General features: G+C 39.3%; 1 protein-coding gene across 2 annotated transcripts in view; it reads left to right on the top strand.

Annotated features, from left to right (window-relative positions):
- The window catches only part of tusc3 (tumor suppressor candidate 3), a 405,732-nt gene that overhangs the window by 149,064 nt on the left and 233,364 nt on the right, over nt 1-23,304 (top strand). For both annotated transcript variants that reach the window (XM_048544990.2, XM_059651455.1), the window contains exons 4-6: nt 5,605-5,745; nt 12,718-12,858; nt 16,734-16,823. In XM_048544990.2, coding sequence (XP_048400947.1) covers nt 5,605-5,745; nt 12,718-12,858; nt 16,734-16,823 — 372 coding nt within the window. The remainder of the gene's footprint in view (nt 1-5,604; nt 5,746-12,717; nt 12,859-16,733; nt 16,824-23,304) is intronic.

Genomic DNA, 23,304 nt, shown 5'->3' on the forward strand with positions numbered 1-23,304 from the left:
TTCTTTTAAAATGGGATAAAGGAACATTTTGTTTGAGGGTTGAATGCCTGTAATTCCCTTCCTGAAAAGGCAGCGGATGCACCATTTTTAAAAGGCAGAGGTGGATAGGTTTTTGATTACGAAGGGTGAAGGGATACGCAGAAACGTGGGGTTGAGGTTAAAATCAGATCAGCCGTGATTTGGAAGAGCTGAATGACTGTGTGTAGTTCCATGTTCCTGTGGTCTTTGACATGTATGTTGGTGTATATATGATTCAGCTGTGCTGAATACCCTTCTGCCTGTGCATTGAAATCCTAATTTTTTTTCCTTTTTTTAAAAAAAATCTCCCAGGCTAGACAGGGTCCACTTTGTTCAGGTTTGAATGAGACCATGTTCTCTGCCTCCTGCCCAATTTTGTAAAGTGATCATCACTGAGAAGAATTCACAACTTCCCCTGACAAAGGGTTTTGGCCCAAAACGTTGACTTTCCTGCTTGGATGACCTGTGTTTTTTCAGCTTCACACCTATAGAGTTTTACACTTTTCTGGCGGTTGCTGTTGTGCACCAGTTCTGTTGATTTTCCATTCATGAAATGTACGTGTACAATGATGTGCAGAAACCTTGGTGGATGGTGAGTTACCATTGACCAGAAACTTATCTGATCTGTTCACATGTGTTCTATGGCTGAATGAAGTTTAAGACCGAGTGTTGTGTAGTAATTAGACTCAACTTCTGAATCCTGAAGCTTGACAACCAGTTGTAAATAGAAGCCAGGAGTGACACTATTCTGTTATGGCATACTAATGATGCTGTAAGTTCAACACTGTCTAGGGCAAAGCAGTCTGCTTGATTAAAGGCCATCAACCATCTTAAACAACTGCTCCCTTCACCATGGGTGTGGTGTGACTGCAGTTTCTCCTAAGTATAAGATTTACTGCAGCAATTGTGTAAGATATATTTTAAAATTGGCTTTCTCCATGGGACAGCAGTGTCATTGGGATGTTTTACCATGATAGGTAAAAGAACCTAAACTGAGTTCATTAATTTGTGACTCAAACTACTGTATTGTTGTAAAAGCTGATCTGCCTCTTGGAGCTTGAAATCTGCTCTGACCTGGTCTGGCCTGTGATTTCAGGGTCAGCGATATGGTTGACTCTTAACTGCTGTATGGTTTAGCAATGCACTCAGCTATGTAAAACCAAAATTACAATGTTGATCAATCTCCCCATCTTCAATGGAATTTAAGAATGTGCAACAAATGTTGATCTTGCCAGTGACACCCACCACGTTCCAAGAACAATTAAACTCGCCACTACTGTAGAAACCTGAAATCAGCAATTGTTTGGGAGAACCATAACTTCTCTGTCCAGCTCACTGTTCCAGGAGCTGAGCACCTGGAATTTCCCAGTGTTCTGCCTTTCAGTTGCTCCTATTGGCATCATCCTCCAGATCAGCTTTTACAACAATACAGTAGTATTCACTCAGAGCCAAAACTCCTGGAGTCCATGAGCTTTTAGTGGATGATTGAGTTTGGCTTTGAGACAATATTTTGTGTTATCATGTCTTTGATCTTATTCCTTCAACAAAGTCTCCTCAAGCCTCACTCTATAAAAATTGTCCTCTTGTTTTCATTACCTTCACCTCCAGCAACAAGTCCAAGGAAGTTGTGGTATTTTTTCTGTCACTAAGATTGAGACTATCTGATCGGCAATGTCTGTTGGATTCCTCCCTACCTGTACCATCCTAGGTCAAACCTCCTTGAAAGCTTATTCCTGCCCGAGTTTTACTCCTTGGGTTCTGTCCCTACCCCCTTTCACATTTTCCCTCACTACCCCTCTTCAAACTGACAGTCGACCACTTTGACCTTGTAAATGCTCCCCCATCCAACATTATCTAAAGAAGCAATTGAGCAATCTGGGACCTTTTCTCATTGGAGGTTAGAAATATTGATAGGGTAAATACTAAATACATTCTCATTGCATTGGGGATTGTAGAGATAAGGGACACAGGTTCAGAATGAAGCATCTCCAATCTAGGATGAGGGTGAATTCTTCCCTAATTTTGTGAATTTCCATAAAGGGCTGTAGAAACTTTAATCATTGAACGTATTTGGTACTGAGTTGTAGATATCCTAAACCATAAGGGTATCGAGCTTTATAGGGACTAGGTGATCAGTGGAATTGAGACCCGATCAGCTATGGTTTTATTAAGCAAGCTTGAGGGACTGTGTTGATTACTTTCCTGTTTCTTATTCTGGTGTTCTTTCTAGAATCGTTGAATGAGGTTACCATTTTCCAAATTCATATGCAAGTTTCCTAGAACACTACATCTCTCCACCTAGATCTCTGCCCACTAATGGTGTTGAGATAGCTGTCTTACACAGAGTTGTGAGAGCATGGAATGCGTTGCCAGCAGCAGTTGTGGAAGCAAGGTCATTGGGGTCATTTAAGAGACTGCTGGACATGCATATGGTCACAGAAATTTGAGGGTGCGTACATGAGGATCAATGGTCGGTACAACATTGTGGGCTGAAGGGCCTGTTCTGTGCTGTACTGTTCTATGTTCTATGTTCTAACTGCATTATTATTATCCATCCTGTGTGTTCGGTTTTTTTTTGCAAAGCTACTGAATCACATTAGTAAGCTACTGAAAGCTACTGAATCACATTTCCGTAACTATTTGAAGGTTGAAGTTTGGGTGTGGGAATTAGGTGTACAGACCAGGCTATTTATTCAGCCAGCAACATTGTGCTCAAGTCCAAATGCCTTAATAATGTGATGTGGAGGTGCTGGTTTTACACAAGAGTGGACAAAGTCAAAAATCACATGACACCAGGTTATAGCCCAACAGGTTTATTTGAAATCACAGGCTTTCGGAATCTGCTCCTTCGCTCCGAAAGCTTGTGATTTCAAATCAACCCATTGCACTATAACCTGTTGTCATGTGATTTTTTTTAACTTAATAATAAGACAGAGTAGTTGTGGAGAAGGAACCAAAACTTGCACTTAGGATCTCATTACCTCTTAGGACATTCTGTTGGTTAAGAATTAGCCTTTTCAATCATGTAAAAAAAAACTGGTGACAGCACAGTGTGGAGCTAGAGGAACACAACAGGCCAGGCAGTATCAGAGGAGCGGGAAAGCTGGCATTTTGTATCAGGACCCGACCTGAAACGTCAGCTTTCCTGCTTCTCTACTGTGTTCCTCCAGCTCCACACTGTGTTATCTCAGACTCCATCATCGGTAGTTCTTACTATTTCTGAGTGAGTTTAAAAACCTGACTGACCTATATATGGTTGGATATTAGAGACTTTTATGAAAGATTAACTATAAAGGGACTTGTTTGTGAGGATGTCTTATCACCAGGAAGGAATCAGTGCTAAAATGTGAAATGAATAAAAGATGAAGAGCATTGTGAGTGGAGTGTAAACAGACTAAAATGTGTATTTGACAACCTTGGGAGCAGTACAGCCTGGAAAATTTATAGTTTCTTGCAATTGTACGTGAAATCTTTGTATTAAAGAATGTTTGTAACGAACCTTTAAAAATCGGCATTAATTTTAAAGGGATCAGTTGTAATTTTCTTGAATATCAAGTAATACGAGCCCATGTGACATGCCAGCCCTTGACACAGAAACAGCACCAACAAGAATGAAGCACTATACAAACAACTATGTAACCAGACACACTAAAACATAAAAAGAAGCTACTGCTGTAAAAAACAGCAAAGCTGCAGCAGGGGAGAGAAGAGAGAATGCACATGTGAAAGAAAATAAGTGTTTTAAACGGAAGTGTAGTGCCTTTAAATGGAATGGAAAGCTGAAGATGGGGTTAGATCAGAGATTATGAATTAAGTAATTTTACTGCTGTTGTGTCACATTTGCTTAGCAGGACTAGACTGTTGGACATAATTAATTAAGCAGTCTAACGGAGTCTGTGGAAAATATGTGCCATCAGGTCTGTTGTAAATCTGAATTTTTGCAGGAGTGTGCAGTTTGGGTGATTGTCCGTAGGGAGCTCATGTGGAAGGCAGTTGCTTTTGAACAAATCGAGGGAGAAAGTGCAATATCATTCATTCCAGAGGCTGATTTGCAGAACTTCAGAATTTCACACCCTGCCACAAGAGTGATATACTTGCTGTGCTGCTCAATGACTCGAAACTGATACAAAGATCTGTGTTATGTCATGATGTTATAAATTTCTTTAAGATCACCAGTAGCCTCCAGGGAAAATAGCCCCAGCCTATTCAATCTCTTCCTAATGCTCAACGCTCCAACCCTGACAACATCCTTGTAGATCTTTTCTGACCCCTTTCAAGTTTCACAACATCTTTCCTATAGCAGGGAGATCAGCATTGAATGCAATATTCCAAAAGTGGCCTAACCAATGTCCTGTACAGCCACAACATGATGTTCCAACTCCTACACTCAATGCACTGACCAATAAAAACAATAAAGAGAAATAAAACTTTTTTTACTTGAAATACATTTGCATGTAAATACATGTTTAAATTACATTGATTCCGATTCAAATTATACTCAGGGTTACAAAAAGTGTAATTTTATTGGTAATATCTTCATTTGCAGTATTGAATGAGGGGTATAAAAAGAAGCAGATCTGAGTTAAAGATCAAGGTGAAATTATATATCTTTCTTTAAAAAAATATGGTAGTTTCTGGGAGTTTTGATCTGGAGCCTGGAGATTTGACTGTTGACCGAACAATAGTCAGTTGAGATAAAAATGGCCATTTAATTAGAGGCAGAATATGCAAGTTTGATGCAGCCATGGACTGTAGCATACAAAGGTAAGGAGATCTTTTGTTTGAGGTGGAAGATGGGGTTGCATTTGGTGTGCAGTGCTGGAAGCAGAGAAGTAGCTGTTGGATCTGTATGAGAGTAAAGGCCAGGTGCCCTTTGGTAAAGAGTAATGTGTGGAAGTAGGAGTCAACGTTAAAACTATGCAGTTTGGCTTGACAAGCCAGTGGAGATTAGAACCCAACCATTTATCTTATGAATTTACCAAAAGTGGGAGATGAAATTATCCTTCCTATGCATATTAATGCAAGAAAAAAAGATTTGGGAGGTATAGTGACTTGTGTTTTAAGATTACACCTATTATGGATATAAGCATATTTTAGGTAGCATTATGGATTAAGTATTGAGATTTACTGAAGTGAGGAATTATGATTTTCACTTACCGCAACACAATTCAATCATAATCAACATCTTTCCAATAAAAGTTATAGGTGTGAATTGGTTGATGCTAGCAGCACAAGCTTGTAACATATTCTCAAATGATTTTTCACTGCATTCTATCTTCTATCCACTAAAATTCATCAAACAATAATTTAAATTATTTAAGGAAACTAATTTCTTGGTCTCCCTATCATATCTACTTGTTTTGAAATTAACAGTTTGAGCAATATTTTCTTGTTATTGGAAAATCAAAGCTAGTATAGTTAAAAATAAAGTCATTGCTATTTTATTGGTTATGTAGACCAATTTCAATCCCATGGCATCTTCACAACGATAACTAAACTCATATGATGACCAAAATAACAATGTGATTTGCACAAATTGAGGAAAGGTTAATTAACATTTCCAGACGTACTTTCTTTCTTTTGCAGCTAAATATGAATTCTGCCCCGACATTCATGCATTTTCCACCAAAGGGCAAGCCTAAGAGAGCTGACACCTTTGACCTGCAGCGAATCGGATTTGCCGCTGAACAGCTTGCAAAGTGGATAGCTGACAGAACTGATGTGCATGTAAGCTCTTTAAAAATGTTCAATAAAAGTTTAGCTTATTTAATGTTAGTGGAATTAATGCTTCACTAAGAATATTAATATTTGTGAATCTTCTATCATTTAACTGTGTTGCTACTTGTGCAGTAACATGTCTCTTTTAGATAGCTTTTTAATGCTGTATTTTCTGTGTTGTCCCCAATTTTGAAAAAAACAAGGGATATGAGCAGCATTTATTTCCTGGCCCTTGTTGCTGTGAAGAAGATAGTAATGAGCCACCACCTTGAACCTCTACAGTCCACATACTTCTTCCTATGATGCTGTTACAGGGGGATTTCCAGGATTTCAATGCAGTGAAGATGAAGGAACAATGTGACCTGGAAGAAAACTTGCAAGTGGTGTTATAACTTTGTGTCTACTGCACTTGTCCTTCTAGGTGGTAGAAGTCACAGGTTTGCTAAGTACTATCAACGAAGCTGTAGTGAGTTGTTAGAATGACCTTTGCAGATGGTACATGATGAATTTTGTGGTTTCCTGTATCCTAACTCATGTAACATACAAAGTGAATTCCAGGTTCTTATACAGGCAGATGTCTTGCCATTTATGAGAAACATTAACTATTTGCACGGCTACAACATCAGACTTACAGTCTGGGTTCATTGCTTACTGATCTTACTGTACGTACCGTACACAGAGCTAACTGACTGAATATATAACACTAACATGACACAAAAAGAGAGACTAAAGGTGAAATGCTGCTCCTATCCCCTGAATTTTGTTTTAATTGGGGGCAACGTAGAAAACACAGCACTCTCAACTCAATCAAAAAGAGATCTCCAGGACAAGATGCCTTGGTTGCAAAATTCAAAATGTGTGGGGATAAAAATACATCAAATTGAGACACATTGTGTAAGTTGGCTTTTTCTTGCAGCATATTCATCATAGAATCACGAAGATCTGTAGCACAGAAAAAAAAACACACTGTGGCCCATTCACACCCTTGCTTGTCAAAAACATCCATCTAAAGGTCCTTCATATGTGGGTTTTCTATTTTGGAAGGGTTAAGTCTGATGGTAGATTGATGAGTAATTTTTACCAGAACATCACCTACCATGATGTCATGTATCTGTGCTGAAGATATAGGTCTGGTGGCCCTTGTTATGCAGTAGTAGTGTCCCAACCCCTGAGCTAGGAGGCCTCTGTTCAAACCCCACCCACTCCAGAGATGCGTTTCCAAACATGCCTGAGCAGTTTGAGTAGAAAATATCTACAGGCCTGTCTACAATCTGTGCCATTTATATAATCTCATTTCTGGTTAAAGTAGGGGAACCCTCTTCCAATGACACATGCGAGGATGCATGCTGTGTTGTCACTATCCATTCAGATAATCTTGGAGGACATACAGCATGATCAGATCCAATGTTTATGTAGTTCTTATGGATTGGCAGTGAAACTTCACTCCAAGTGTACTGACGTTATGGATGGATGCATACCATTTGTCGTAGATGTGTGACTATTGTCTGGCATGATATCTTGTAGAACCAAGTCATCATTTAGTTGATATTTAGTTGGGATGTAGCACGTATTTCTTCGCAGGACCTGACTGTTATTCGTTACAATATCACATGAGCAAGTCTGAACAAAACAACACAGTATCTTTTTCAAACTGCAATGTTCAGATGAACATTTAGAGCACATTTTTTTTGTCAAATGCTTCATTCTTTCTTATAAGTTCCAACGACTGCATACTTATTGATCATGCACCCACTCCATTTACATCCTATTTTAAATATGTTCTTTTGCATGCATTTTGGTGATGGGAGTTTGTGTGGATCAGTGTTCCAAACAGGATTTGTTGATGTGCACCCAATATGGCAATCAACATGTCAACAATTGTTACACTGGTATTATCTTTGATTTGTCACGAGAAAAGATATTTGATGAAATAATAGCCAGAACATAATCGCCACAATATCAGTCGCAATCTGGAATGATGACTCAGAAAAGATGTTATATGGAGGAAAGAGAGAGCTTCTCTTATCCCTTGTGGTTAATGTAATTGATGTGTTTCACATGATTTGTTTAGATCATCAACAACCTTCTGAATGCTGAGAAATACACAGATTCATGTGCCAGTCTCTCTATTGATTCCATAGGTCCTATATATACGTAGTGTAGCGTGTCCTGGTGTAGAGCTTGCAGAATTACAATTTGCTTGAAGATTGCATTCCAGGAGAATCCTGGTTTGTCTCTGAATGCCCAGTACAGACATGTTAGCTTAGGAAACTGGTAGATGATGATTTTTGTTGATCATCTATTGCAAGCGGTAATCATCTGACATGGCTTGGTAAATTCTTTCTGCTTAGCAATAGCCAATGTATATGTGATCAATGTTATGACTAATTTCCACTTGAGAATTGCATCAGTAGTTGGTTTAAAAAATTATCTTTGTTCTGAATGAGGTTTGGAAGTCAGCTAAATGCAATGGAGATGGTCATTGAGAACCTAATTTTTATTGTACTTTTAAATTTGACCCTTGAATTTTCACAAGCATATATGATGGTCATCGAGATGCACTTGAGAGGATTTTGACAGATTATTTCTAATGGTTTGTGGCTAATAGGAATAGTGAATAGAACAAGTAATAGTTTGTTGAATAGAAATGTGTGAAAGTACTATCCTGAAAACCAGAGCAAGAATATCTCTTTCAGTGTTGGAATAGTTCGCCTGAATGCTGTAAGGACCTGAGAACTAAACATAATAGGCTTGTCATCTTGTAATGTAAATGCTCCAAAGCCTTTCTGGAATTCATCTACTTCCAGTATGGTGAACGAAACCAGATCATAATATTGAAGTATGCATTTACTGGATCATGGAGCATTTTTGAGAGATTGAAAATTATGCAGGTATCCTCCACGTATCTGTGCAATATATTTTTGTGGAGATCTCCAGGAGAATATGTCTTGATTGCAAAATTCGGAATATGTGAGGATAAAATATGAAACAAACTGAGATATCTTATTTCTTTCTTGCAGCATAGACATCACATAGTCATGGGGATCAACACTACAGGAAAAAAACACTTCAGCCCATCAGACCCATGCTGGTCAAAAACACACACCTAATCTTTGTAAACATACATTTTCGGCTGTAGATGGTTCATGTTTAATGGGTTGATGAATAATTTAAACCAAAGTTGATTTGACATTTGTTACTGTTGGATGTTTCCTGGCCACGGTTACAAGCTAAATTGAGGCTTGCATCTTGCCCATCTTACTTCTTTCAAGGACTGTAATGTCATTTGTGCTACAGAGATAACCGAATAGATTCTCACCAATATAGAATGAATGTGCCCTTTAAAATATTCCAGATGGTAATCTGAAGAAGCAATATCAACTGAAGGTTGTTCAAGAAGTCAGTTCATGTGACTCCAAGGGTAGATTTATGAAACAATATCTACTCTTGGTATCAGTCTTGGAAAAGTGCTTGGAACCTGAGAATTTGGGATTAGGCTGATTATGAATCTTGTGTGTGCGTCATTTAACACGTTGTTCAGTTGCGATGGATCTAAACCTATACTTACTGTTGGGATGAGATGTCAAAGAGGTTGTGTGTTTAGCACAGTTGATATTTATTCAGATCTCTTTTACCACACGTGTGGGAGAGGCTGCTCTGAATCTGACTTTCACATGGAGCCCAATTGCCCTCTTCATTACTCAGATGGAAGGAGTGGTCAATGACACTGGCTTCCCTTGCTGAATACAGGATTTTAATATATTTTGTGTTGCAATAATTGCATTCAATGTTGATGTCATTGTTCCATCCCCTAATCTATACATTCAATCCTGTAAAATACTCAATCCATGATGGATGCCCCGAAGGACAGCCATGATCTCATGATATTTTCATTCGACCTTGGGATTTCACAATCTACCCTATTAATTTACATTTTGGTGTTAACAGTCATACTCTTTCTCAGACAATTGTCAGACTTGCTTATTTCGCAATCTGTTATTCATTGTATCCTTATCAAATTTTGTTATTCATTTTGTATATCCTATTATCCTAATCACAGGAGATATAAAAGGATACTAATTCATACTAATTGCTATAAATTTAGCATATCAATTCTAATATAAAGTTAGTTATATGGTTACGCCTAATGTTAGAATTCTTTAGCCAGAGTTGTGAGTGGTTTCTGCCCCAGCTGACCCTATTACTGATTCCAGCCACATGCTGTCTTCTAAAATGAAATGCATTGACCCTACTCTAGATATTTCTAAACTAAGTCTTTTACTTAATAAGACAACATCTGTTCCATTAATAAGACTGAAACTCGGTCACTTTGGCAGTTCAATAATATTGTCTGAATTCCTAGGTTTTAAAAAGCATAATATGATTCTCCTTTTAACTTTTCATCTGTCTGTGTTAGAACATAGAACATCATACTTTACTTTTAATCCTCGTTAAACTACAAACTTTGAGTTGGCTGTACCCAGACATCTCTAATCAGAATGTCGCTTACAGATATCTGCATCTATGGTTTATACAGAATTGGATGTATATTAATTTGTACAAATCTTTGTTCTGCCTAGACCCTGTTACCTTGAATTTATCTGCTTCTCAAAGCTATCGTTGTCCTAACTTATGATTACACTTTAATACTAAACCATGCAAGCTAATTCCTACACTGCAGCTGAAAATCTTCTCTGGCATATTCATGCCAACTAAAAATCCACAGGCAGCCATCATGTGCCACCTCTGGCCATGGGCTGCCCCAACATTTACAGTACCATTAGTCAGCAAAAACTTATAATGAAGCTGCACTAATTAATACGATGCTTGATTTTCTGGATGATGCTGTTTTGTACCATGGAATCTATTTCCACTTTAAACCCTTCTTGATTATTGTGTTTCCAAAGAGAGTTGATGGTCAGTTGAGCATCATCTGTCAGATGTAGTACTGTATCACCCTTTAAAGTTGTCGATAGCATCAAACCAGTAAGGGTGGGTCATGGCGTGTGAGTGATAATGGGAACTGCAGATGCTGGAGAATCCAAGATAATAAAATGTGAGGCTGGATGAACACAGCAGGCCCAGCAGCATCTCAGGAGCACAAAAGCTGACGTTTCGGGCCTAGACAAAGTCTGTTCATCCAGCCTCACGTTTTATTATCTTAGGGTGGGCCATGGCTATTGTTGCAGTCTGAAATCTCTGGCGTTGCAGTGGAGGGATTTGGAGATTGTTTATGTATCTTGTGTAAATCCTTGCATACTTGTAGACCAATATTAGATGCTTCATTTACTTCAATGATGTAACAATTTTTGCATGCCCATCCTAAGGATTTGTATTAGTATTAGCAGTTGAGACAGATACAGTCAATAAATGTGAAGTTAGACCCATGGATAGCAGCTAGCTCTCCTTGTGTGCGCCACCGCATGCTGTGCTATTTTCGCGACTATATCCTGTGTAAGAGCAGTGAAGAGTTGATACTTATACAGGCAGTAGTGCTGATTTTGGCATTTAATGCATGTTTAATTCCTACCTTTTAGGGTATATCACTTCGATGGACAGAAAGCCTTCTGCATTTTTGTAGAAATCAGTGTGGTATGTTAGTTGGGCAAGATACACTTTTGGACTGGGTTTTGTAAGCTTACGTGTTATGGATACCTTTTACAGATGGTCGACCTGCTGAAATACAACGGATGGAAAATTTGAAAAATTTCTTTTATATTTGCTCCAACCCATAAACATCTTTCCACGTTTATGGTGACCAGTACTATGCACTGTACTTCAGATGTAGTCTGACCAATGCCCTGAAAAACAGAGGCATAATCTTTCTACTCATGTTCAATTCCCCCCACAATAAACTACAAGATTTTACTCATTTTCCTGATTACTTGCATACTAGCCTTTTGTAATTCATTCACCAGGATACCCAGATGTCTCCTCATCTCCAATCTCTGCTGTCTGGTACCATTTAGATTATATACTTCCTTTTTTTGTTCTTTCTGTCAATTTCACACTTTCCTACATTGTACTCCACCTGCAACATCTTTGCCCACTCACTTAATCTATCTATATATCTTTGTACACTCCTTATGTCCTCTTCACAATTCACTTAAAAATTGTAATAAGCTGAGGCCCTAGGATTGACCCCTTGGAGTGCACCACTGGTGACATCCAGCCAGCCTGAAAAAGACCCACTAACTCCTACTCTCTGCTTCCTGTTAGCAAACTATTCTTCTTCCCGTGCCAATCTATTAGCCCCAACACTGTGAGCTTTTTGTGAAACTCATACTGGACAAGATCATCAGTTTTCCTGATCTAAGGATCTTTTTATAGCAGTCCAGTAACCTCATGGTTACCACTGTGGATAACAGAACACTTTTTCTGGAACAAAGACAAAGTTGCTGGAAAAGCTCAGCACGTCTGGCAGCATCTGTGGAGGTGAAAACAGAGTTAACGTTTCGGGTCTGGTGACCCTTCCTTAGAACATTTTTGCCCTCAGTTTCATTCCATTATTTGAATAAGTCCCTGCCTTCTGTTATAGATTTTGATGTCATGTATCTGGGCATTAGTTTTGACATGGCAAGTTTTTATCATGAACATTTGGTCGTACAGTAACCTTACCATTGCAAAGCTTGTATGTATGCATAAAGCCCATTCAGCAATTTGAATGCAAATCGTATTACAGCTTGTTTAGTTATTTTCAGACAAAGAACCTATAACACAGTGCAACTGTGGTCCTTTGGAATTTTCTTTAAAATTGCACAGTACTTTTTGGGGTACACCAAAATTTTTGAGTTACAAGAGTATTGAAAACATCTCACCAATTTCTGAGAACATAAAAATTCAGTTTAAAGCACTCCTGCTGATTATTCTCAGAAACTTGCATTAAAGTTGAGTCCAGCGTTTGCATCTCAATTGCAATTCACATTAAGAGAGACATAAATAAGGGTATCCTTGTGGATGATATGAATATTTGTTTTTCAGATTCGTGTATTCAGGCCTCCTAACTACTCAGGAACCATTGCCTTAGCTCTTCTAGTTTCGCTAGTGGGTGGATTATTATATCTACGGAGAAATAACTTGGAATTCATCTATAACAAGACAGGATGGGCCATGGCTGCTTTGGTATGTATTCAGATGACTGGAGTTAAATTGCTATTCCAAATCTTTGTTGCAAATTTTGTGATATTGTGTTCAGTGGTAACATGAATTGCAATTTTTTTTGCTAGTTTTTGATGGTTTTTTTGAGTGTCTGTACCTGTCCCTATAAAAATTGAGTGCTGGAGAAACGAGGCAGATCTGGCAGCATTTGTTGAGAGAAAAACAGAGTTAACGCTTCAAGCCCAGTAGCACATCATCAGAACACCTGTTCCTACATCTCACTCTGCCTTTCAAAGGCGCTCAAGAAAAATATACCTGACCTATATTCTCCCCAGATAGGCCTCTAGACCATGCAACTATCAGCAGTTTGTATGACAGTTAAGTAGCAGATTTCTGCCTTTGATTATCAATGTGCCACATATTTAGTTAGTAAGATTTTCAGTTCAAACAACATGACTCTTCTTGTGGCTTACTGTAATCACTTCAAAAAAGCAACTTACTTTGTTGGGTGCAGCTTTGGGTACAGCATGTTAAATCGACCGATTGATTGATTTATTGCTGTGTGTACCAAAGTACGGAGAAAAGATTTGTTTACGAGCAGGACAGGCAGGTCATAGTAAACAAGGATGTCTAAGTCAAAAAGACTGAGACAGAGGCACACAGATTATATTGCACACGGGGCACGCTAAGCGAGACCAACTTTAGAGAGATCCACGTTATTTGAGGCTAGGGAGTCCATTCATCAGTCTAATAACAGCTGGGAAGAAGCCAGTTCCTGAACCTGCTGGTGCATGTGTTCAGGCTTCTGTATCTTCTGCCTGATGGAAGAGGTTGTAGGAGATCATTACTGCTGTGTAATGGGTCTTTGATGGTGTTGGCAGCCTTTCCACAGCGTGGAGTGTCCTTTTTGAGGCATGTTGTTTGGGCAATAGTATCCCACTTTTATTTGATCTAAGTGGACTAGATGCGGATATTGACTTGCGCCATGAAATGTAAAGTAATTCTGATTCATCCTCAATAAGAATGGATCTCACCTGAATTAACACAAAATATCATGTAAAACCCAATCGACAAACTTGAGGGTATTTCCTTTGGAGTCTACAGGAATGAAAATGCAGTGCGTTGCTGCAAGTTTTTCCTCTGATCTAATGCCAGGACAAATGCTGCTAAATTGACATAGTTAGCAGACTTGGAGGAAACTCATTGTATTTAATTCTGAAAAATGGATACTCATGCCACTGACTGTACTTTAGAACAGCAGCTCTCAGCATTCGAGACTACAGACCATTTATCGGGCAAAAGACCCTGTGAAGCACCTACCAAGCCTTTTTCAGCTGCTCCTACTTAGCACTATCAAACATCTAATCAGAATTAATAGGATGAATGGCACTTATTGCGATGAGACACCAATGAGGAAATATCTAGTTCCGAACTGAAGAGCTTTAGCCTCATGTCAGGCATCACGTTCAGCTGGTTTTCAGAGGGGAAATAATAAAAGATAGCCAGTTACAAAGGAGCAAAACCAGCTGGTCATGAAGTACTTAGGTCAGTAATAGCTGGTAGTGAAATACAAAGGGACTATTACAGCTGATCGTGAATGACGGAGGCACAACTGCAGTTGGTAATGCATAGCACAGGGGGAAACACCAACTAGAATGACAGAGCAGCAATACCAGAATAATAAAGGACAGCAGTAGATTGTTGTGTATTACGAAGAGGCAACAGATGCTGTTAGTGAGTTATAGAGGTCAGCCATTACCTGGTGCTGAAATACAGAGACCAGTACGAGCTGACAGTAAACTACGGAGGGGCAACAACAACACGGAGTGAATTCGAAGTGTTAGTGAATTAGAGTGGGGCAGCAGTAAATGGCAGTGCATTACAGAGGGCCAACACCAGAGATAATGGGAACTCTGGAGAATCCTAGATAACAAAGTGTGGAGCTGGATGAACACAGCAGGCAGAGCAGCATCTTAGGAGCTCAAAAGCTAATGTTTCAGGTCTGGTATTATAGAGGGGCTACAAGAGTTGGTTGTGTATTAGAATGGGACAACACCAGCTGGTAATCAATTACAGAATTGCCACAACAGCTACTATTGAACTATGGTGGTGGAAACAAAAGCTGGTAATGAATTACAGATGAGCCAGCCATGCTCGTCATGAATTGTACAGGAGCAACACCAGGTAGTAGTGAAGAATGGGAGGGTCATCAATATCTATTATTGAATTACAGATGAGCTACAGCAGGTATCGAATTACATTGCAACCACAGCTGGAAGTGAAAAATACCGGGGATGAATCTGCTGTTCTTGCATTAGAGAGAGGCAACAGCATCAGGTTGTGAATTACAAAGGGGCAAAAATAGCTGGTAGTGAATTACAGACATAGTTAACTACAGAGCAACACCATAGCTCACAGTGAATTACATAGGGGCAATAACTGTTGATAGTACAGAGGGGCAACAACAACTGGTTGTGAATTATGAAGTGGCAACAATAGCTGGTATTAGAGTCATTGAGTCATAGAAATATACAGCCTGGAAACAGATCCTCCAGTCCGACTTGCCCATGCCGACCAGATATCCTATATAAATCTAGTCCCATTTTCCAGCATTTGGCCCATATCCGTCTGAACCCTACCTGTTCATGTACCCATCCAGATGCCTTTTAAATGTTGTAATTGTACCATCCTGCACCACTTCTTGCTAGCTCATTCCATATACACAGCACCCTCTGGAAAAAGTTGCTCCTTAGGTGTCTTTTATGTCTTTTCCCCTCTCACCTTAAACCAATGCCCTTTAGTTTTGGACTCCCTCACCACGGGGAAAATGCCTTACCTATTTACCCTATCCATGCCTCTCATGATTTTATAAACCTCTATTAAGGTGACCCCGCAGCCTCCAATGCTCCAGGGAAAATAGCCTAAGCCTATTCAGCCAATCCTGACAACATCCTCATAAATTTTTTTATAAGCCTTCAAATTTTACAACATCCTTCCTATAGAAGGGAGACCAGAATTGCACGCAATAGGTATTGAATTCCTGAGGGACCACTAGTTTTGAACTTCCCATCCTGGGGAAAAGACCTTGCCCATTCATCCTATCCATGCCCCTCACAATTTTATAAACGTTTATAAGGTTACTCCTCAGCCTCTGATGCTCCAGGGAAAATAGCCCCAGCCTATTCAGCCTCTTCCCATAGCTCAAACTCTCCAACCCTGGCAACATCCTCATCAATCTTTTCTGAACACTCTTAAATTACATAACACCCTTCCTATAGGAAGGAGACTAGAATTGTATACAATACTTCAAAAGTGGCTGAACCAATGCCATAACATGACCTCCCAGCTCCTATACTTAGTTCACTGACCGGTAAAGGTAAGCATACCAAATGACTTCTTCAAACCGTGACTCCACTTTCAGGGAACTCTGAGCCTGCACTCCAACGTCTCTTTGTTCAGCAACACTCGCCAGGACCTTAGCATTAAGCATATAAGTCTTGCCCTGATTTGTTTTTCTAAAGTGCAGAACTTTGCATATCTAAAGCTCATCTGCCATTCCTTGGCTCATTGGCCTGTCAGATCGAAATCCCCTTGTATTCTGAGGTAATCTTCTTCACTGTCCGCTACACTTCCAGTTTTAATGTGATCATATGTATGTATCTTTACACATAGCTGGTTGGTGCAATATTTTCATTGGCAGCCACGACAACAATCAGCTGTTACAAGCAACTCTAATTGGACAAGTAGAATAAAATGAACAATTTGTTTAGACTAGCTTCTGTTACTGGAACAGGAACTCATAATACCATTTTCTTTTTGCTGAGGTTGAAAAGTTGGCATGTATCAAGTAAGACTAACAAAGTGAGATTGATCTTTGGTTCATCTTTATTTTTTCACAGTGTGTGGTATTTGCCATGACTTCTGGACAAATGTGGAATCACATTAGAGGCCCTCCATATGCCCATAAGAACCCACAAAATGGCCAAGTGGTAAGTGATTTGCAATTAAAGAATAGAGTATGATCCGAATGAGTTGACGTTGAATCTTGGATGGTATCTGTTTAGTGTATTTACTAATTGAGCATGGTTATTAGGAATTTTTGAAAGTTGTTGAGCCTCTTTATAGAATAAAAGCCCATTACAGTACAGAAGGAGACCATTTAGTCCGTTGAGTCCGTTGAGTCATGCTGGCTCCCTCTAGAACAATCCAACACTCCCATTCTACTGCTGTACCCCTGCAGCCCTGTAGGGTAATTGATTTCCATAAAATATCCATTCAATTTCCTTTACAAATTATTTATTGTCTGATTCCACCTCTCGTTAGCAGCACAACTCACTTTATTATTTGAGAAAAATCCCTTCCTTACTGTGCTTTTCCGCCCCTTTAAATCAGTATTCCAAAGTACTGTCAGCATATGAGAACAGCTTTACCTTTGCCTACTTTAAATAAATTGGCTGCAGAACTCACACGGAGCCTCATCAGAGCTTCATACAGATAGAGCATAAGTTTAATTCTTGTTGAGTAGCAGAGGCTTGGATTGGTTAGCCATAATTTTCCTGTTTTTGTATTAATTATCAATGATGTATGAAGACCAAGATCGCATATACTTTGCTACTGCTTCTCCCAATAGATATTACTTTTGAATTCCACTATGACAGATGGTGAAATTTGAATTCAGCGAAAATCTAGAATAAAAAGTTAGTCTACGTATGATACGAAACCACTGTTAATTCTCATAAAAACCAAAGAACTAGGTCAGGAGATGCCTACAGGAACAGCATCGGAAATATTCTACACGCCCCGCCACACTCATCACACTACCCTACATCAGGAACACGTCAGAACTCACCACAGGACTTCTATGACCGCTAGGCATCAGAGTGGCACAAAAGCCCGCATCAACCTTACGACAAGTGCTTACCCGAACTAAAGACCCACTCCTTGTCATGGACAGGACCAATGTCATCTACAAGATCCCCTGCAGAGACTGTGAGAAACCCTACATCAGACAAACAGGAAGGAAACTAACAGTAAGAGTACATGAACACCAACTGGCTACAAAAAGACACGACCAATACTCACTCATCTCAACCCACATGGACAAGGAGAACCACCACTTCGACTGGGACAACACCAAAATCCTGGGACAGGCTAGGTAGAGACAAGCAGGTGAATTCCTGGAAGCATGGCACTCCACAAAGCATGCTTTTAATAAACACATTGAACTCGACCCCATATACACTCCACCACGGAGGAAACCTGGAAGTGACGTAATCCATCACAACGGACCCCAGAGTTTAAAAACCAGGTGAGAGAACACCCCGACGTTTCATCAGAGGCTGCAATGAGGATATTAACCAGCACGGTAACAAAATGTCAGCGGAACAACAAACCAGCTCGCCGAGCCAACCAACCTCAACACCCACAATTCGAGCTACAGATCTACTCCAAAACCTTAAACACTATATTTGTTAACCCACCTTGTTCGTTCAAAAAAAATTTCATCAAGTTAGGTAGACATGCTCTCCCCGTAAAATCCATGCTGACTGTACTTGACTAATTTCTACCTTTCTGACATTTAATACCATTCATCACAATCTTTTTCAGCAATTAATATATGGCCCACAGTCAACATTATGTAAAACAATATCAGATCATTATCATTATTTCTGAAGAAGGGTCTCGACCCGAAACGGCAAACTTTCCTGCTCTCCTAATGTGCTTGGCCTGTTGTGTTCATACCGTGTTATCTCAGATTCTCCAGCATTGGCAGTTCCTACCATCTCTGATCATTATCACACTGGTTTTGTGGGATCTTGCTAAAAAATAAATTGGGCACTGCATTCTCTAAATGATGACTGTGATTGCACTTCAAAAGGTGTTTTGAAAAATTAAGTGATGTCAGCTGCTGCTCAAGCTCCCAAAACCAGAACTCAAGCTTTTCCAGCATGGCATGTGCAGCTGTCCAGGTGCAAGAAGTGTCCTCGAGATCCAACATAGCTCACAATGTGTATTCAGTGTGGCTGGGGTGTAGACTTTCATTGGGTTTACTTTGAATATTAATAACCCAAGGCACTTCTATAACAGGATTTTCCAATTATTCTTTATTAAAGCAAATACACTAAAAAATACTGCAAACATTACTCCAGAAAACAACAATGTTATTGAGGAGAATACTGACATACAGGCTACTGGACTAGGTGGGATTGAGGTTCACAAGGAAGAGGTATTAGAAATCTTTCAGAGGGTGAAGATAGATAAGTCCCCTGGGCCGGATGGGATTTATCCTCGTATCCTCTGGGAAGCCAGGGAGGAGATTGCCGAGCCTTTGGCATTGATCTTTAACTTGTCATTGTCTACAGGAATAGTGCCAGACGACTGGAGGATAGCAAATGTGGTTCCCCTGTTCAAGAAGGGGAGTAGAGACAACCCTGGTAATTATAGACCAGTGACATTTAATACCATTCATCACAATCTTTTTCAGTAATTAATATATGGCCCACAGTCAACATTATGTAAAACAATATCAGATCATTATCATTATTTCTGAAGAAGGGTCTCGACCCGAAACGGCAAACTTTCCTGCTCTCCTAATGTGCTTGGCCCGCTGTGTTCAACACGTGTACAGTTGTTGGTAAAGTGTTGGAAAAGGCTACAAGGGATAAGATTTATAATCATCTAGAAAAGTATAAATTGATTAGGGATAGTCAGCACGGTTTTGTGAAGGGAAGGTTATGCCTCACAAACCTTATTGAGTTCTTTGAGAAGGTGACCAAACAGGTAGATGAGAGTAAACTAGTTGATGTGGTGTATATGGATTTCAGCAAGGCATTCGATTAAGGTTCCCCACAATAGGCTATTGTACAAAATGCGGAGGAATGGAATTGTGGGAGATGTAGCAGTTTGGATTGGAAATTGGCTTGCTGAAAGAAGACTGAGGGTGGTAGTTGATGGGAAATGTTCATCCTGGAGACCAGTTACTAGTGGTGTACCTCAAGGGTCGGTGTTGGGTCCACTGCTGTTTGTCATTTTTATAAATGACCTGGATGAGGGCATAGAAGGATGGGTTAGTAAATTTGCAGACGACACTAAGGTCGGTGGAGTTGTGGATAGTGACGAAGGATGCTATAGGTTGCAGAGAGACATAGGTAAGCTGCAGATCTGGGCTGAGAGGTGGCAAATGGAGTTTAATGCGGACAAGTGTGAGGTGATGCACTTTGGTAGGAGTAACCAGAAGGCAAAGTACAGGGTTAATGGTAAGATTCTTAGTAGTGTAGATGAGCAGAGAGACCTCGGTGTCCATGTACACAGATCCTTGAAAGTTGCCACCCAGGTTGACAGGGCTGTTAAGAAGGCATACAGTGTTTTAGCTTTTATTAATAGAGGGATCAAGTTCCGGAACCAAGAGGTTATGGTGAAGCTGTACAAAACTCTGGTGCGGCCGCACTTGGAGTATTGTGTACAGTTCTGGTCACTGCATTATTCGAAGGATGTGGAAGCTTTGGAAAGGGTGCGGAGGAGATTTTCTAGGATGTTGCCTGGTATGGAGGGAAGGTCTTACGATGAAAGGCTGAGGGACTTGAGGCTGTTTTCATTAGAGAGAAGAAGGTTGAGAGGTGACTTAATTGAAACATATAAAATAATCAGAGGGTTAGATAGGGTGGATAGGGAGAGCCTTTTTCCTAGGATAGTGACGGCGAGCACGAGGGGGCATAGCTTTAAATTGAGGGGTGAAAGATATAGGACAGATGTCAGAGGTAGTTTCTTTACTCAGAGAGTAGTAGGGGAATGGAACGCTTTGCCTGCAATGGTAGTAGATTCGCCAACTTTGAGTACATTTGAGGTGTCATTGGATAAGCATATGGACGTACATGGAATAGTGTAGATTAGATGGGCTTCAGATCGGTATGACAGGTCGGCACAACATCGAGGGCCAAAGGGCCTGTACTGTGCTGTAATGTTCTATGTTCTAAACAAATCTCAGCTACACCATGCACACAATCACAAATGAGTCTGTTTACATGAATTTGTCTGAAGATCAGACCAGAACAGATGATCCGCCTATTTTTTCCCAATGTGTAGCCAGTGATCAGACTACCTTCTTCCAGACCTAACTGTGTGCTGAGGCAAGCCTTCTTTATACTTATATACTTTCCATATAAAGATTTTGTACATTTAAATTTTGACACTATCCAATCTCCAGCAATGATCGCTTTGACCGTCGGCAAACATCTTAAATGTGCCATCTACCACAGAGAGTTTAACTATTTGCTCATTGAGACTTGCTTGTCTCTCCCTGAAAAGAAACTTAATCTTGCTTTTAATGTACTTTGATGTCAGCTGCAGCTTGCTTTAGCTTTTATGTCTTCCAATCATTCCTGTAGTATTTACGCAGCATAATTTTATGGCAATCACTAATTGTGAACTGATAAATAGTCTACATTATTACATCTGATTTACTTTGTCTGTTTTAAACAGAATTGCATCTTTTCCAGAGTTACTGTGACAGTACAAGTCATCACCGCAGCCAGAATAGTTAATTTAAAGAATATACATTCCTTCAGAAAAACATGGACACACATTAAAGCTTTTGTGATGGCGTCATCACCAGGCTTCATTGTTGTTTTTCATTTTAGTTAACTTCATTTTGACTAAATTATCGGTTACTACCTACAGAATTGCCTTGCCATGCCTCTGTTTATGAGGCTACTGTTTAAACTAATCAACAGTTAATTCCCCTGGAACCTTGATTCTCTGCCTTCATTGACTTTTTGCCACTGTTTTCCCTTGGGCTCACTTCCTCTATGCTCACTGTGTTTTGTGATACTTTGAGGGAATATTCAATTCAATGTTCAGTTTAAAGATGGTATGACCCTGAGATGCAACACTAAAAACTATTTATGGCTGATTAGTTAGATAGACCTGCAATGAGCATAAACTTTTAAATCTTAGTTAAATAGACAAACTGTTATTCACTAGTAGAAGCTCATGCAGGATTAGCAAGTTTTCTACTGCAAAAGATTTCCACCCCATTCACACTCCATCTTCCCTCAGGTGATGTCTGTCAAATATTTCTGCAGTTGTTTGAGGTTAGAGCTTGAAAGTTGATGTGTGGCATGTGATAAATAAAAAAATGTAAATTGTTTGTTTGTAGAGATTTGTGCCTGACATAAATGCTAGTGAGTGTACAAGGCAAGATAATAAAATGTGAGGCTGGATGAACACAGCAGGCCCAGAAGCATCTCAGGAGCACAAAAGCTGAAGTTTCGGGCCTAGACGCTTCGAAACGTCAGTTTTTGTGCTCCTGTGATGCTGCTGGGCCTGCTGTGTTCATCCAGCCTCACATTTTATTATCTTGGATTCTCCAGCATCTGCAGTTTCCATTATCACGAATGTACATTGCAAATGGGTTTCACAGGTACTTATGGCTTACTGATATCCACATAAGTATTTATGATACATACAGAGGATAATGCATTGGAAAAATAAAGGCTGAGGGCAAATCATTGGTCCGGAGGCCAGTCAGATTTTGTTTCTTCCAAATCATACTCAAGAACTTCAGCACATACATAAATTAAGGAAAGGGCTGATGACTATGATGTTCTGTAGCTTTCTTCACGCTAGTATGCCTGCATCGTTTTGGAATGACAATATTCTTTCAATTGAAATAAGAGGAAATAATTTTCATTGTTTATGCATATGTCACATGCATTGATTGACAATTACAAATTTGGCACTTGTAAATTTGATCTGACCACTCTTTGTCAAGCAGTATAAATATGCAAAACCTATCCTTGTTTTTGAGCTTCATGAATAAATGCAATTAGCTTCAACAGTGGCACCTGATTCGATTTTTAAACCTGTTTTCTACAGTTAGTGGATTTTATTTTATTATCATTATCTAAGTTCTGTTAACATAAGAATGAAGAATATAGCTTTTCAGGTTTCAAGTTAATTTATTAAAATTATTGTGTAAACTTTACAAGTTTGAATGGAGCTGAGGCATTGTTGCTCCAAATATTCTGAGCAATGGCATCACTGTCAGATTTTATTTTTTAAGACTTTATTTGCCTGCGTTTCTAGTTAGGGATATTTTAAATTTGAAAATCAAATTATTATAAAGACTTCATGCTATTTTAAAACAGTTTAATTTTTACCTTGAAACAAATGAGTTATTCATGTGTTAAATGTGCACTTACTATCACTATCAAAGATATCTGACTTTTACCACTTTAGTTCCAGTCAATAACATTTATTTACTTGTACTGGAAATAAAAATAATTTTACATTGTAATAATGAATACAAATTTAAGTGTACAATAACGTGAATTAAAAGGTCAGTCAAAAAAGTTGTATTTGGTGTTAACTTCCATGGCGAGATGATTTGGTGGGGTGGTGAGGGTGCAAGGGAAGTGGTAGTGATAATTTAATGTGTCAGTTGTAGTTAAGTCAGCAACACTTCTTCATTTT

Source organism: Stegostoma tigrinum, chromosome 1 (genome assembly GCF_030684315.1).
Source record: "Stegostoma tigrinum isolate sSteTig4 chromosome 1, sSteTig4.hap1, whole genome shotgun sequence".
In the NCBI taxonomy this organism is placed as follows: Eukaryota; Metazoa; Chordata; class Chondrichthyes; order Orectolobiformes; family Stegostomatidae; genus Stegostoma; species Stegostoma tigrinum.